This window comes from Pyxicephalus adspersus, chromosome 1 (genome assembly GCF_032062135.1).
Source record: "Pyxicephalus adspersus chromosome 1, UCB_Pads_2.0, whole genome shotgun sequence".
Taxonomy (NCBI): Eukaryota; Metazoa; Chordata; class Amphibia; order Anura; family Pyxicephalidae; genus Pyxicephalus; species Pyxicephalus adspersus.
This window is the reverse complement of record NC_092858.1, coordinates 173,961,938-173,973,228: the sequence shown is the minus strand read 5'-3', so window position 1 is coordinate 173,973,228 and position 11,291 is coordinate 173,961,938. Positions and strand designations below refer to the sequence as shown.

Below are 11,291 nucleotides of genomic sequence, written 5' to 3'. Positions count from 1 at the left end.
AAGGTCAAATAAATAAAAAATAAGAAAGCCCCTTGTTCCTGCACAGGGAAAGTCGCAGTAATTGGGTACAGATTGTCGGTGTTTAAATATTCATGATGGGGTATTGGGAGGAGGAATGGTAGGGAGGGGGGGTCTGACAAGGTGGGGAGGGCTTGGGAAGAGGAGAGGATTGGGGAGAAGAGCAGTCAGTGAGACAGTGGAGAAGTCTACATAGGAAGAGAGAGACAGAGAGAGAGAGAGAGAGAGACAGGGCGTGCATGTGTGTGATGTACAGAAGGAATCTCTTCACTTCTTCTATCCCCTGCTGTATGTGTGAGAGAGAGTGTCTGTGTGTGTGAGAGAGGGGTGCTAGAAGGCTCACAGAGAGGAAGAGAAGAAGGAGAAAGGAAGGAAGAGTAGAACATCCAATCCAACCATGCTGTGCTGTATGAGAAGGACTAAGCAGGTAATTCTGCCTCTTCTTTTACCTTGGATGGCAATGGATGGCGAAGGTGCCATGTGTGTGTGGGGGGGTGACATCTCTTTCATCCAATACAGACCCCCACCCTGTGCCATTTAAATTTTAGTATTTTTTATTGAACGATCGGCAAACTTTTAAAAGCGTTCCCATTGGCGTTCCAACGCTGTCTGGTCGCTCGTCTGGTTCTGATATCAATTTTTGGGCTAATTCCAATCTGTCTTGGATTCATTTTTTTTTTTTAGTTTTTAAAAACCGGATGGCGCCATGGCTAGGTGGGTGTCGATATAGAAAAAAAAATAATTGCATGATTTTTACAGTTATTAGAAGAATGTGTAGGAGGATTATAGGCACGTCTGGATGATGAGCAGAGAGTAGGATTAGACCTGTTGTTTTATTAAGGAGAACAATGAGCTCCATGTTAAAGCAATTAAGCGTGGAGAATTATAAGAAGCAGCGGGAGAATTACAAAAAAGGGTTTTCTTATAGATGGAAAAGACATTGCATGAGTACCGGTCCTGATGCTGAAACAGCTGGGAGACAACTGTGCAGCATCGGACCCCGCCCCTGGTCCATGGCAATGGGGACCTGTTAGCATCCAAAGGATGGAGACAGGTGTAGGTGACAACCGGGGCGACACCTGAGAAAATGGCACAGCTTCCAAAAAAATGATTTAGTACAAATGTCATGTTGGATATGCCAAAATGTCTCAAAATCTGCAAAAAAGGGGAAATGCAATTTGCAAGCTGCACATTGCACCGGAATTATTATATTCAATCTATTAAAACACGGCAAGATGACTCATCCAGGTTTGCATTGGATTGGAAAACCCTTTTTTTCCCCCCATTTTTTATTCATCAGATGCAATATGCTTGTGTAACAAGTGGCAGATCAACGTGCAATTTGCATTTCCCCACCGCTTGATTGCAAGTCAGAGATTTCTTATTTTAAAAAGGCAATGGCTTCTTTGTAGATTGGAAATGTAAAAAAAAAACCATGGAGTTTAAAAATTGTGGCGTGGCCCAGATCTGCAGGGTTTACAGCTGGAGAATATTAAACAGAATATAAAAGGGGATATTGCTGCTGAGTAAGGTGATTGTACACCAACACCCCGCTATAGGTACATGGGTGATGATGAGAGTGACATCCATTAATTGATGGGTCTGGACCTTGCAGGATTGAAGTGAACAATGTGGGTGATTGCACCTGTGTGCTCAGTGATTGCATTACATTTTGCGTTTTCGGATTAAATCATTACTGCTACCCCCTTGGGGCATTGGCTTCGGTGTCATTTTCCATGACTGTGGTCCCTTTGGTGCTGAGGGGGTTAAAGGTGTGGCTGGAAGCCATGCATCACTTGTGGAATGGTGAAAGGAGCCGGCAGGGTGGGGTTTGCCGGCAGCAGAGGATGATGGAGGTGGTGGGGGGGGGAAAAAAAGAAGACCTGGATGGTTAATATAGAGCTGGGTGTGCTTGATGGATTTTACGCGTTTTGTAAAATTTGTTAGCATGAGGATATAATTCAGCTGAAAACTGTAATTAGATAGCTCAGACAACGCATGGGCTGTCTGTGGCATTGATGATTAATAGTTCAGATCTGTCATGTAATTAGATTATTGGTGCTTTTCCTATCCATATCTGTTTCCTTTATCTATCTCTCTACATATATGCACACGCACACCCATGTCTCTTTATCTATTGATTTTTCCTCTTTTTTTTCCTATCTCTATATCCTTCCTTGCTCCCTATCCATTTCTCTCTTTATCTATCCTTCTTTTCCCTCCATTCATCTCCTTCTTTCTATCTCTCATCCGCTGTCTTTTTTCTTTATCCATCTGTCTCCCTGTCTATTACTATCTACCTATCTCTCTGTCCATCTCTCTCTTACTATTATGCCCATTCTACTCTCTTCCTCCCTAATTCTCCCATTTCCTCCATCCTCTCTGGAATTTTTATTGAGTTTTACCTATAGCCTTATACATGCAGCTGCATGCACTTAGTTTATCAGCAGTACCCATCAGTATGCATGCTCTTATCCAATGGTGCATTGAAATAAAACCTGTGCCGGTACAGTGTCGTCATATGGAACCCAATCACTGATATATAGGTTGTCGGTTACCATTGTGCATTTTACTATATCTGGTGATTATTTCTTCTCATTGTCTTGCACATTATGGTTCACATATCCCCCTTTCTAGAAAGAATGAAAAGGCATGGCATGGACATATGCACCTGCAAACCTACCAACTCTAAAACCTTTATTGTAGCAATATAAAAGGGCAAAAAATGTTCTTTTAGTCCTATGCTGCATTAATTGTTTCTCAATGAGGGAAAAAGCAATGAATAGAGTGCTGGAACTCAGATAGCAACTAATCAGAAAAGATTGTTCATCATTCTGAGGCGATCAAAGTTGGTTGATAGAATTGCCTATTTCTGGTTCCTGGGATAAATCATCTCCCGATATAGAGCAAAATTGTTGGCTATTAAACTGTTCGTTCTTGCAAAAAAAAAAATGTTCATTACACAATAATGTCTCTTCCGTCTGTTGTGTCCCAATTCTGTTCCATTTTGATATGTGATTTGGTGGCTTCTTCGGCTTAGATTTCATGCCATGTTCATAATGAATGAACAAGATGCCACACCTTTTTTATTATACAGTCACAATGAGGTTCTAAGCCTGTGCGGCACATATGTGAGAAGCAGATCAAGGATAACACCTCATTGGTCCATCTTCATGGTGCCAGTCAGCCTATCGCAATGGAAAGCCTATCACTATACATGATGATCTGTGCTGCCCTTTCTTGAACACGCAGGCCAATACAGAGCAGCAAGTCATTTTGATTAGTTTGCACAAATAGGGGCAGGGACGTGAACTCCAAAAGTGGATATGCCAAAGACTGGATGGTGTTGCAGATAAGTGGAGACATTTAAAGGACTACTAATGTGAAGAAGATGATTAAACCATATATGCAATTAAACAGGTGACTGTACAATGAAGGCATTTCATATATGGAAGCCAGACATGTGGAGAAAGCAAAACAAGCGGATTCGCATGGTTTTACCAGTGGTAATGGAAAATGCCATAGGGATGGAGAAAATATATCTTCCACTGAGATATATTCCTGGCAAGATAAGAAATGAATGTCTAAAAAGATTATGGAACATTCGACTAGTTGGGATTCCAAGACTTCATTATAATTTCCAACTCCATGCCCAATCAGCGATGGAACTATACAGTATATCCCCTTCAAAGAGATGAATCAAATATCAAAGACTTTCCGGATACCAAGACTCTTTTGAAGATGTTCTAACCATTAAAATTTGGTGTTCGTTGACGTAAAAGCAAGAAGTCCAATTCCTACGAGTCGTGTCAATAAAATGGGCATTAGTCTCTCTCTTTTTTTTGGATGAATATGAAGGATTTTTTTTGTAGTTACTAATGTATTCCTTCATTCTGTTCCTGTCTGGATGGGCTGCCAAGTAAACCAAAGGAGACAAAGCGACAGAAGGAATAAGAGGAGACTATGTGACAGAAGGAATTCCTGAGGGTTTTTTCTGGTGGAACGTGAATTTTGGAAGTAAGAGAAAGTAAGATTGCTTCTGAAGTGGGAAGCTTTTGTGGAGACAATGGGAACAATTTTTGGTTTAATGAAAGCTAGAAATATTATTTTAAGAGAGGCCAATTACTGAGTTAATGGAATGCTTTTTTTTAATGTTTTACAGAAAACATTGAATTGTAAGTCTCAGAAAAGAGGATGCGTTCCAAACATTCACATTAGGCTTTATAATGAAAATCAAAATGTTTCTGAGTTGTATGAATACACATTTGCATGGAGGTTGAGCCCTGGTTGGAAATTTGGGATTAGGCTCAGGATTCCTGCACTAAAGGACACGATTCCTAAGTCACAATTCTGCTCATGAGATGTTCATAGATGATGGTAATGGATTCAACACAGCCATTGGATTCAATCTACAAATTTCATTTTACTAAAAACCCAAATAAATGGCTGGATAGAAGAGATATGGAAGTCCGCTATATGGGACAGTTTATAAAGATGGGTTTAGTGTCAAGGAACTCAAGTAGCCCTAAATGAGCTCTGAAGGAATGTTCATTGTGAACCAGGTCTTCTTATCCAAAAACAGTACGATACTTTACAAATTCTCATTTGGCTGAGTATGCACAAGTTCCACAAGTTCCCACAGTGGCAATACAAAATTGAAAACCTTTTTATGGAATTCAGAAGGTGGTACAAGCCTATAGTAGTGGCAATGGTCTTGGAAATGACATGTCCAACCAGCACATAGGTGAGATGGACAGGTCTCGAAACGTATAGCCTTATACCTTCTTTTGGTTACAAGTCCTAACCATAATTGCCTGGATTGCTTGGTGTCAGTATATTGTCATAATTCACATACCAGCTGTATGATTTAGGGTTGCTCATCACTTCCTAATTGGCATTATGTATATATTTAAATATGGATTTCAGGTAAGCAATAGAGAGAGAAATCAGAAGGTAATGGGCCAAAGCTTAAATTGGAACTTTTTGATAAGGAATTAAAAGATAACAATACCAGCGGGTTCTTGGTGTATATTGGTGGACATTATTCATGGCATGCCAACCCAACAACATTTGTACTGCCTCAATCTTTACAACGGCCCCTAGAGACAACCTACAGGTCCCTTATGGGTATATCTGCTCCTGATTTGGGTAACAATTTAGGCAAGTTAGGAGTACAGAAAGGAAACTTTAAAGAGGCAGCAGCCAAAGTTATGGTGATTGTATAAAGTTGCCCCCGGCCTGCTGATACTTATATATCTACCTCTTCAATACGTATCTGTTCTCTACTTTGCTTGGCTTGCTCCAACCTGACAAAAATTTGGTCCAGAGGCCAATCGGAGTGATGTCTTTTCTCGCCCTGGGCTTGGACACCATTGGGTATTTTCATTTTCAGAACTAGGGGCAGCCTAAGGATTTCCATTGGGACAATTGTCAAGCTGCCCATCTCTGTGCAGAGCAACATAAAGAAAAGAGGCCTAGGTATGGTGTGTGTGCCATAGAATGAAAACATAAAAAGATGTATTCTCATGTTTCATCTACAGCTTCAAAAATCATCTTTCCTGGCCATTTATAGGCATTGCCAAAGACAAAAGTCTGTGCATAGAGAAGTACGGGAATGGCTAAAATCATGCCTCAAGCTTTGCTCAGACTATTGGAAATATTGCCAAGTCAGCCACAGGAGAATAATTACATTTGTATACAAAAAAGTACCCAGGACCCCCCTAATGGTATTATAGTTGTAAGGAGAAAACTTATTTTTGCCCAATGATAGTAGCTGTAGATTGCAATGCAAAAATATTTCTATTGCAATACAGCATTTATATGTATAACCATCAAGGTTACCAGTTGTGTCGTCCTATATTGTATAAAGTCCATTTACTTGGTGATTTAGGACCATGTGATCCATTCTGCTTGGGTTCTGATAAAGGGTCCTTCAGACCCCTTCTGCATTGCAAATGTTGTAAATGATTTCTATTTGCTTGTGTATTTAGAAATCTCTGAAGCGCGTCCATTGGGACATCTTCATAGAGTATCACCTGTCATCTCCATCATTAGGGCGTATGACATATGTGGTCCTCTGTTTAGGGGAAAATGAAATCTCCAGGCCATTGGCAGAGACGATATTACAGAAGAAGGTTCATCAAGCTGCAACAGTAGCTAAAGGTCTGCAGACTATTTACTCCAAGTCATGTCTTCCTATTGGATTATTTGTGCATTTACCTTAAATTATGTATATGTTTTACCTACCTTGTGCAGACATCCAAAAACTCCAAGACTGATGCTTGGTGCTGCCATCTTGGATAGGATATCAGCAGTCTCAGCAGAGTCAGAGCTTTCCTTAGTTAACCATCAATGGTTGGCTTCCATCCTTTATACCCATGAGGAACCCCTAAAATAACTTAAAGGTTTTTGAGAAACCCATAATTAAACAAATTCATCAGTGGTCAATGGGGACAATGTCCCTTACATTGGTGGTCGGTATGAAGAATAGAGCCAGAAAGCCATCACTACAACCAGCTAATAAGATAATTGGGTCATTGCTCATTTTGGCAAGTAACATTGGCCCCATAAAGGCACCATGAAATCAACCCGCCATAGTTCAAGGAACCCCAGATAGTCTCTGAAGTAACCCTAGGGTTCCATGGAGCCCTGGTTGGAAATGATGGCTCCATAGTATTTCCCTTCGCTCCTCCACCAGCAGCTATGTGATGTAAGCAGCTGGGGGTAGAGGTGGAGGAGCTGATCCAAAAAGGAGAGGAGGGCTGTGATGGCCAAGAAGAGGGGGAGCTCTGCTGGGAAATTGGACTACTACTGCACATAAGAATTTAAAATCTGACTACTGTGTTTTATCTGCATTTTTTAACTTGTTGATGGAGTTTCTTGAATTAAAAAAATTGTCTTGTAAATGGAACATATAGAAGAGTTACATGTGCCTGGGGCTGCTTAGCCGTACAGCAGTACATTTGCATGTAATTGGCCATTTTAGCATGCCCGAAGTGCCTCCCCAGCTTCATAAATCAAGGCCTTATTGGCCCTCTGACTACTACAGAGCAGAGTCTGTATCTTTGACTACATTGCTATATTGATCAATGACTCCATGGCTGCCTGGCCTTAATTAAAACAGAGCAGGCAATCACTTTTTGAATGTGATTTGCATGTAAATGATTTATTTAGGTACCACTAAATACACATCAAAGGAAGAAACTAATGTATTGTTCTCCAATTAGCATCAACTGGCTACATATGTTTAAAAGCCGAGGTCTCGCTGCATAATTCTGACTCCGAAGAGGGTGTGTGATACCTCTGCAGAGATACCGCTGCTTCCACATAGAGATGAGAGGTCCTGTAGAAAGCTGGCAGGCTTTTCCTTTCAGTCTGTGGTTATGCTCTAGCAAGAACGGTTAGTTGGTTTAATCTATAGGTTCAATAAGACTTTAATGTTAGTTTTTCCTGTTCCTTTTCTTTCCCAGGTTTAAAGTGGCCAATGGCTAAGAAGGGTTACCAAAGTGTCGCTTTGCAAATGATTGGCCAGCACATTGAAACCTTCTCTGGGTGAATGCCAGGAACTAATACCTGACCTGTTGCTTCAATATCAATTAGAGTGGGATCAATGCAAAAATTGGATTATTGGACATTTAATTTTTGGTTATGCCCTTTGTAGTAATTCACATGTTCTGTGAATCTGGTCTAGGTTAACCCCTTTCTACCCAGATGGTAGCTTAAATGCACAAACCGCAAAAAATAGCTTGCATCAGTTAACTTAACAATAGCTCTAATACTAATATTCTTATCTAAATTGTTATAAGGACTCATCAAACTTTTCATTGGTGCCCTGTTTTAGGAAAAACCTTCCTCTGTGTGTTTTTATTATTGATTCACAAATGCAGAAAAATATTATTTTTGTACTGGAGTAATATACTTAAAACTAATGGACCTGCAGATGCAGCTTTTACCTCTAGGTGGCAGTGTTCATATTCTGGTTTATATATAAATTCTTTTAAATCTCCCCCCCAAAAAATGTATTTTTAATTAACTGTAATTGTCAATGTGCAAAGTATTTATTATTATTACTTTAATATTATTAGGTGATTACTGTGTCAGTAAATACTAATGACAGTGCAAATCCCATTGCAGCCTCTAGTTGGCAGTGTTCATCTTTTGGAGCTTGCATATGATCACTACACAACAGCTGGCATAGTGATCACATGATTGGGAACAATTATAATTGGTTCTCAATACTCAAGGAACTGAGCAGTCAGTAACAGCTGGAATAAAGAGCCATTGTATGCAAATATAGAAACCTTGGAACAGATACAAAGGGGTCTATTTATAAATGTGAAACATTCCCTGGCGGAGAACCAATTACTGCCTTTGAAACAGATGGATCTGGAAGATTCTCCACCGGGGAATGACAGTTGCAGCATTATCACCCTTTAACAACCCCTTTCACCAGGGGAAACTACAGATTTTGCAGAGGCATGGTCTATTATTCTCTATCATCAGACAGCCAATCCAGAGTGATGATGGGCCGCTAACCGGTGAGTAAGTGCATATAGACAGGAAGTAGGTAAAAAAGGCTTGAAGAACATAGCAATGAGAATGAAAGAACTTTAAAACATTATTTTAAAATAAAACAAGACCCAGGGCAAATGCATTAGCTTTAGTGAATTGGATGATATCCATTTATAGTTAATATCTATTATATAAATACCCAGTATTGGAGCTATTAAGCCAAAATTTCACCCTCCCCCATTCAGTAATTGGAAGAGTGCGTTAATCAACCTGGGTGTTCGCCCTGAAATGACAGCTTGTATTTGGTGGAAAAAAGCACAATCCATGACATGGTGGGGGAAGGGGGCATCTGCCGTAGGGATGTTGATGACAATCCCTGACACCTGTTCTGTCATTAAAACATGAGAATCCTCAGAATTCATCAACCTTTTTGCTGCGGCTAATTGCTGGAGTTAATTGCTGCTCAATGCAAACATAGTTCAAGGAAATGTCTTGTTAGTAGGAGATCAGAGGAGTTCTTATGTAATATCAGGTTATGTGCAATTCATGAGCTCACATTTACCGAGTCGGAGGATTGAACCCAGCAGGTATGTGGTGTGTAATTTATATTTATTATGTTCAGGACTAAGGCTGGCTATTAAGTTAAATTTCCCTTTTGACATGAAAAGTGATTATACAGGTGAGGATACAAAGAGAAATTCAACAAAATATAACTATACTTTATTTACATAAAAATCAAATATAAAATCATTCAACATGAAAAGAAAAAAGATAGAAAAAAAGAATTTATAAAATTCCAATTCCCTTATGAATGATAAATCATCAGAGCAATGGAGAACTATGATAATATTTCCCCTTTAACTTTTTGGTCTAAATGTATCTTAATTTTCCAACGCGTTTCGCAGATAGTTGCTCAAAAATTGCAAACTGCTTCCTCAGGGGCCTAAGGATGTTGTTATGTTATGTTATGTAATGTTATGGGCAGCACGGTGGCTCAGTGGTTAGCACTCTGGCCTTTGCAGTGCTGGGTTCCAAGTATTGAATTGATTTATTATCAATCAAAGCACCAACCCAAATTCAGATCAGAGGTAGGTATCCCGGGGTAAACCAGAGAAATCTCTCCAAAGGTATACTTTCTATATAAATTTGTTTTTTTTTATAATACTAATATTTTTATAGTAAATCATAATGATAATCAATAAGTAATAGGCTATTTTCTAACACAAAAAGCTCCACTACTGGGTATAATCTCTGATACTGTATAAAGGTAATGTTTTAAGGAATACACATGTATGTTATGTGATGGAGTGTAAATAATTCACATAAAATAAACCTCCCTACGCCCCTGAAGAAGCAGCTTGAAATTCTAACTTTTCTGCGAAATGCGTTGGGTTTACGATATGGATGGACCAATGAGTTGAATTAAGTTGATTATTATTTTAGTTTTCCATTGATTTAATCCATTGTTTTTCTCTTACTCCATCTAAGGGAAATATACTGTATTTATGTAAGTAAATATTGGTATTTATGTAAATCAAATGGAGTAAAAAATTATTTAATTGATCTCTTTTCTAGATTGTGTCTTTGACTATATAAGTAAACTAAAAATTGATATCGATGGTAGATTGGAAGGAACCTTGACAGGTTAGCTTTGACTAATTCCATCCATTGGAATTCCGATGCACGTGCAAAATGAAAAATTTCTTATTTAACAGAGAGATCAATGGAAAGAAAATCTTCAGATAGGATTAATTTAGGAAATTTTTGAAAGCTGTGTTTGTTTTACACTCTTTAGAAATTCATATATTCATGATTATCCAATTGAAAATCAAATGAATTATTGAATATTTTTTATGAATATATTTGTTCTCAGCCATAATATGATATTGTACATAAACTGTTTGTACTTATATAAACAGGCACCAGATAAAACTCCTGGCTTTATCATATATTCACATTTATTTGTCTGCTCCAAGCTGCTGTGTTGAAGAAAGCTATTTGTTAACAGGGTTCAGTATCTCAAGCTTTCATTTCCAAATATAACTGAATAAGAAAAGTGACTGAGCCTCGCTTTTTGCTTTGTTCATATGGACCTTGATGATCAGAGAAAGATAGTATAAAGGAAAGCAGATCCTGCCATGACTGTCTATAATACTCCTGTATTTTAAATTATCCCTTTATTGAATGTTTAGTTTCAAAGATTTTGCAGACATAAAAGTTGTTAAAAAAATATATAATCATACAAAATATTTTTTAACACTAAATCATTTTAGTTTTTACACTTTCTCAATGAACATTTTGAACTTGGATTTCCTTAAGATTTGGAATGTGTTTATAACATCATTTATTGGCATTTGTTGGACTGGTAGTTAAATCAGGGAGTGAGGATAAAATGTCACGCCAATGAGGACAGTGGGAGGGGAGCGAGCTTGGAGATTTAATGCTGAGTCAACAGAAAAAGTAAATGTTTCAAAGTTGTTGGGTTGGAGAACACTGTGAATGTTCAGTCTTTGCTGTAGGAGCAACTTGTTCCATGATATGGAGGGAGAAGAATATGGATTCTGCTATAATGTAACATTTGTTTCTTTTTTTGTTGTTGTACCATATACACACATATCAGTATATATATATATACACATAGGCATCTCTGCAGAAGCAGGTTATTACCAAAAGGGACCTATTGCAGGCTGTATTCTGCTATCAGCTATATATTGATAACTAATGCAATTAGGTATTGATTAGGTGTGTGTGTGTGTGTGTGT

The 11,291-nt window shown here is 38.5% G+C and overlaps 1 protein-coding gene across 1 annotated transcript in view; it reads left to right on the top strand.

Moving 5' to 3' along the window:
- Positions 1 to 175: 175 nt before the first annotated feature.
- Positions 176 to 11,291, top strand: part of GAP43 (growth associated protein 43) — a 56,370-nt gene continuing 45,254 nt past the window's right edge. The window contains exon 1 of the mRNA XM_072398414.1: positions 176 to 445. Within this exon, the coding sequence (XP_072254515.1) occupies positions 416 to 445 (30 nt within the window). The 5' untranslated portion in view covers positions 176 to 415. The remainder of the gene's footprint in view (positions 446 to 11,291) is intronic.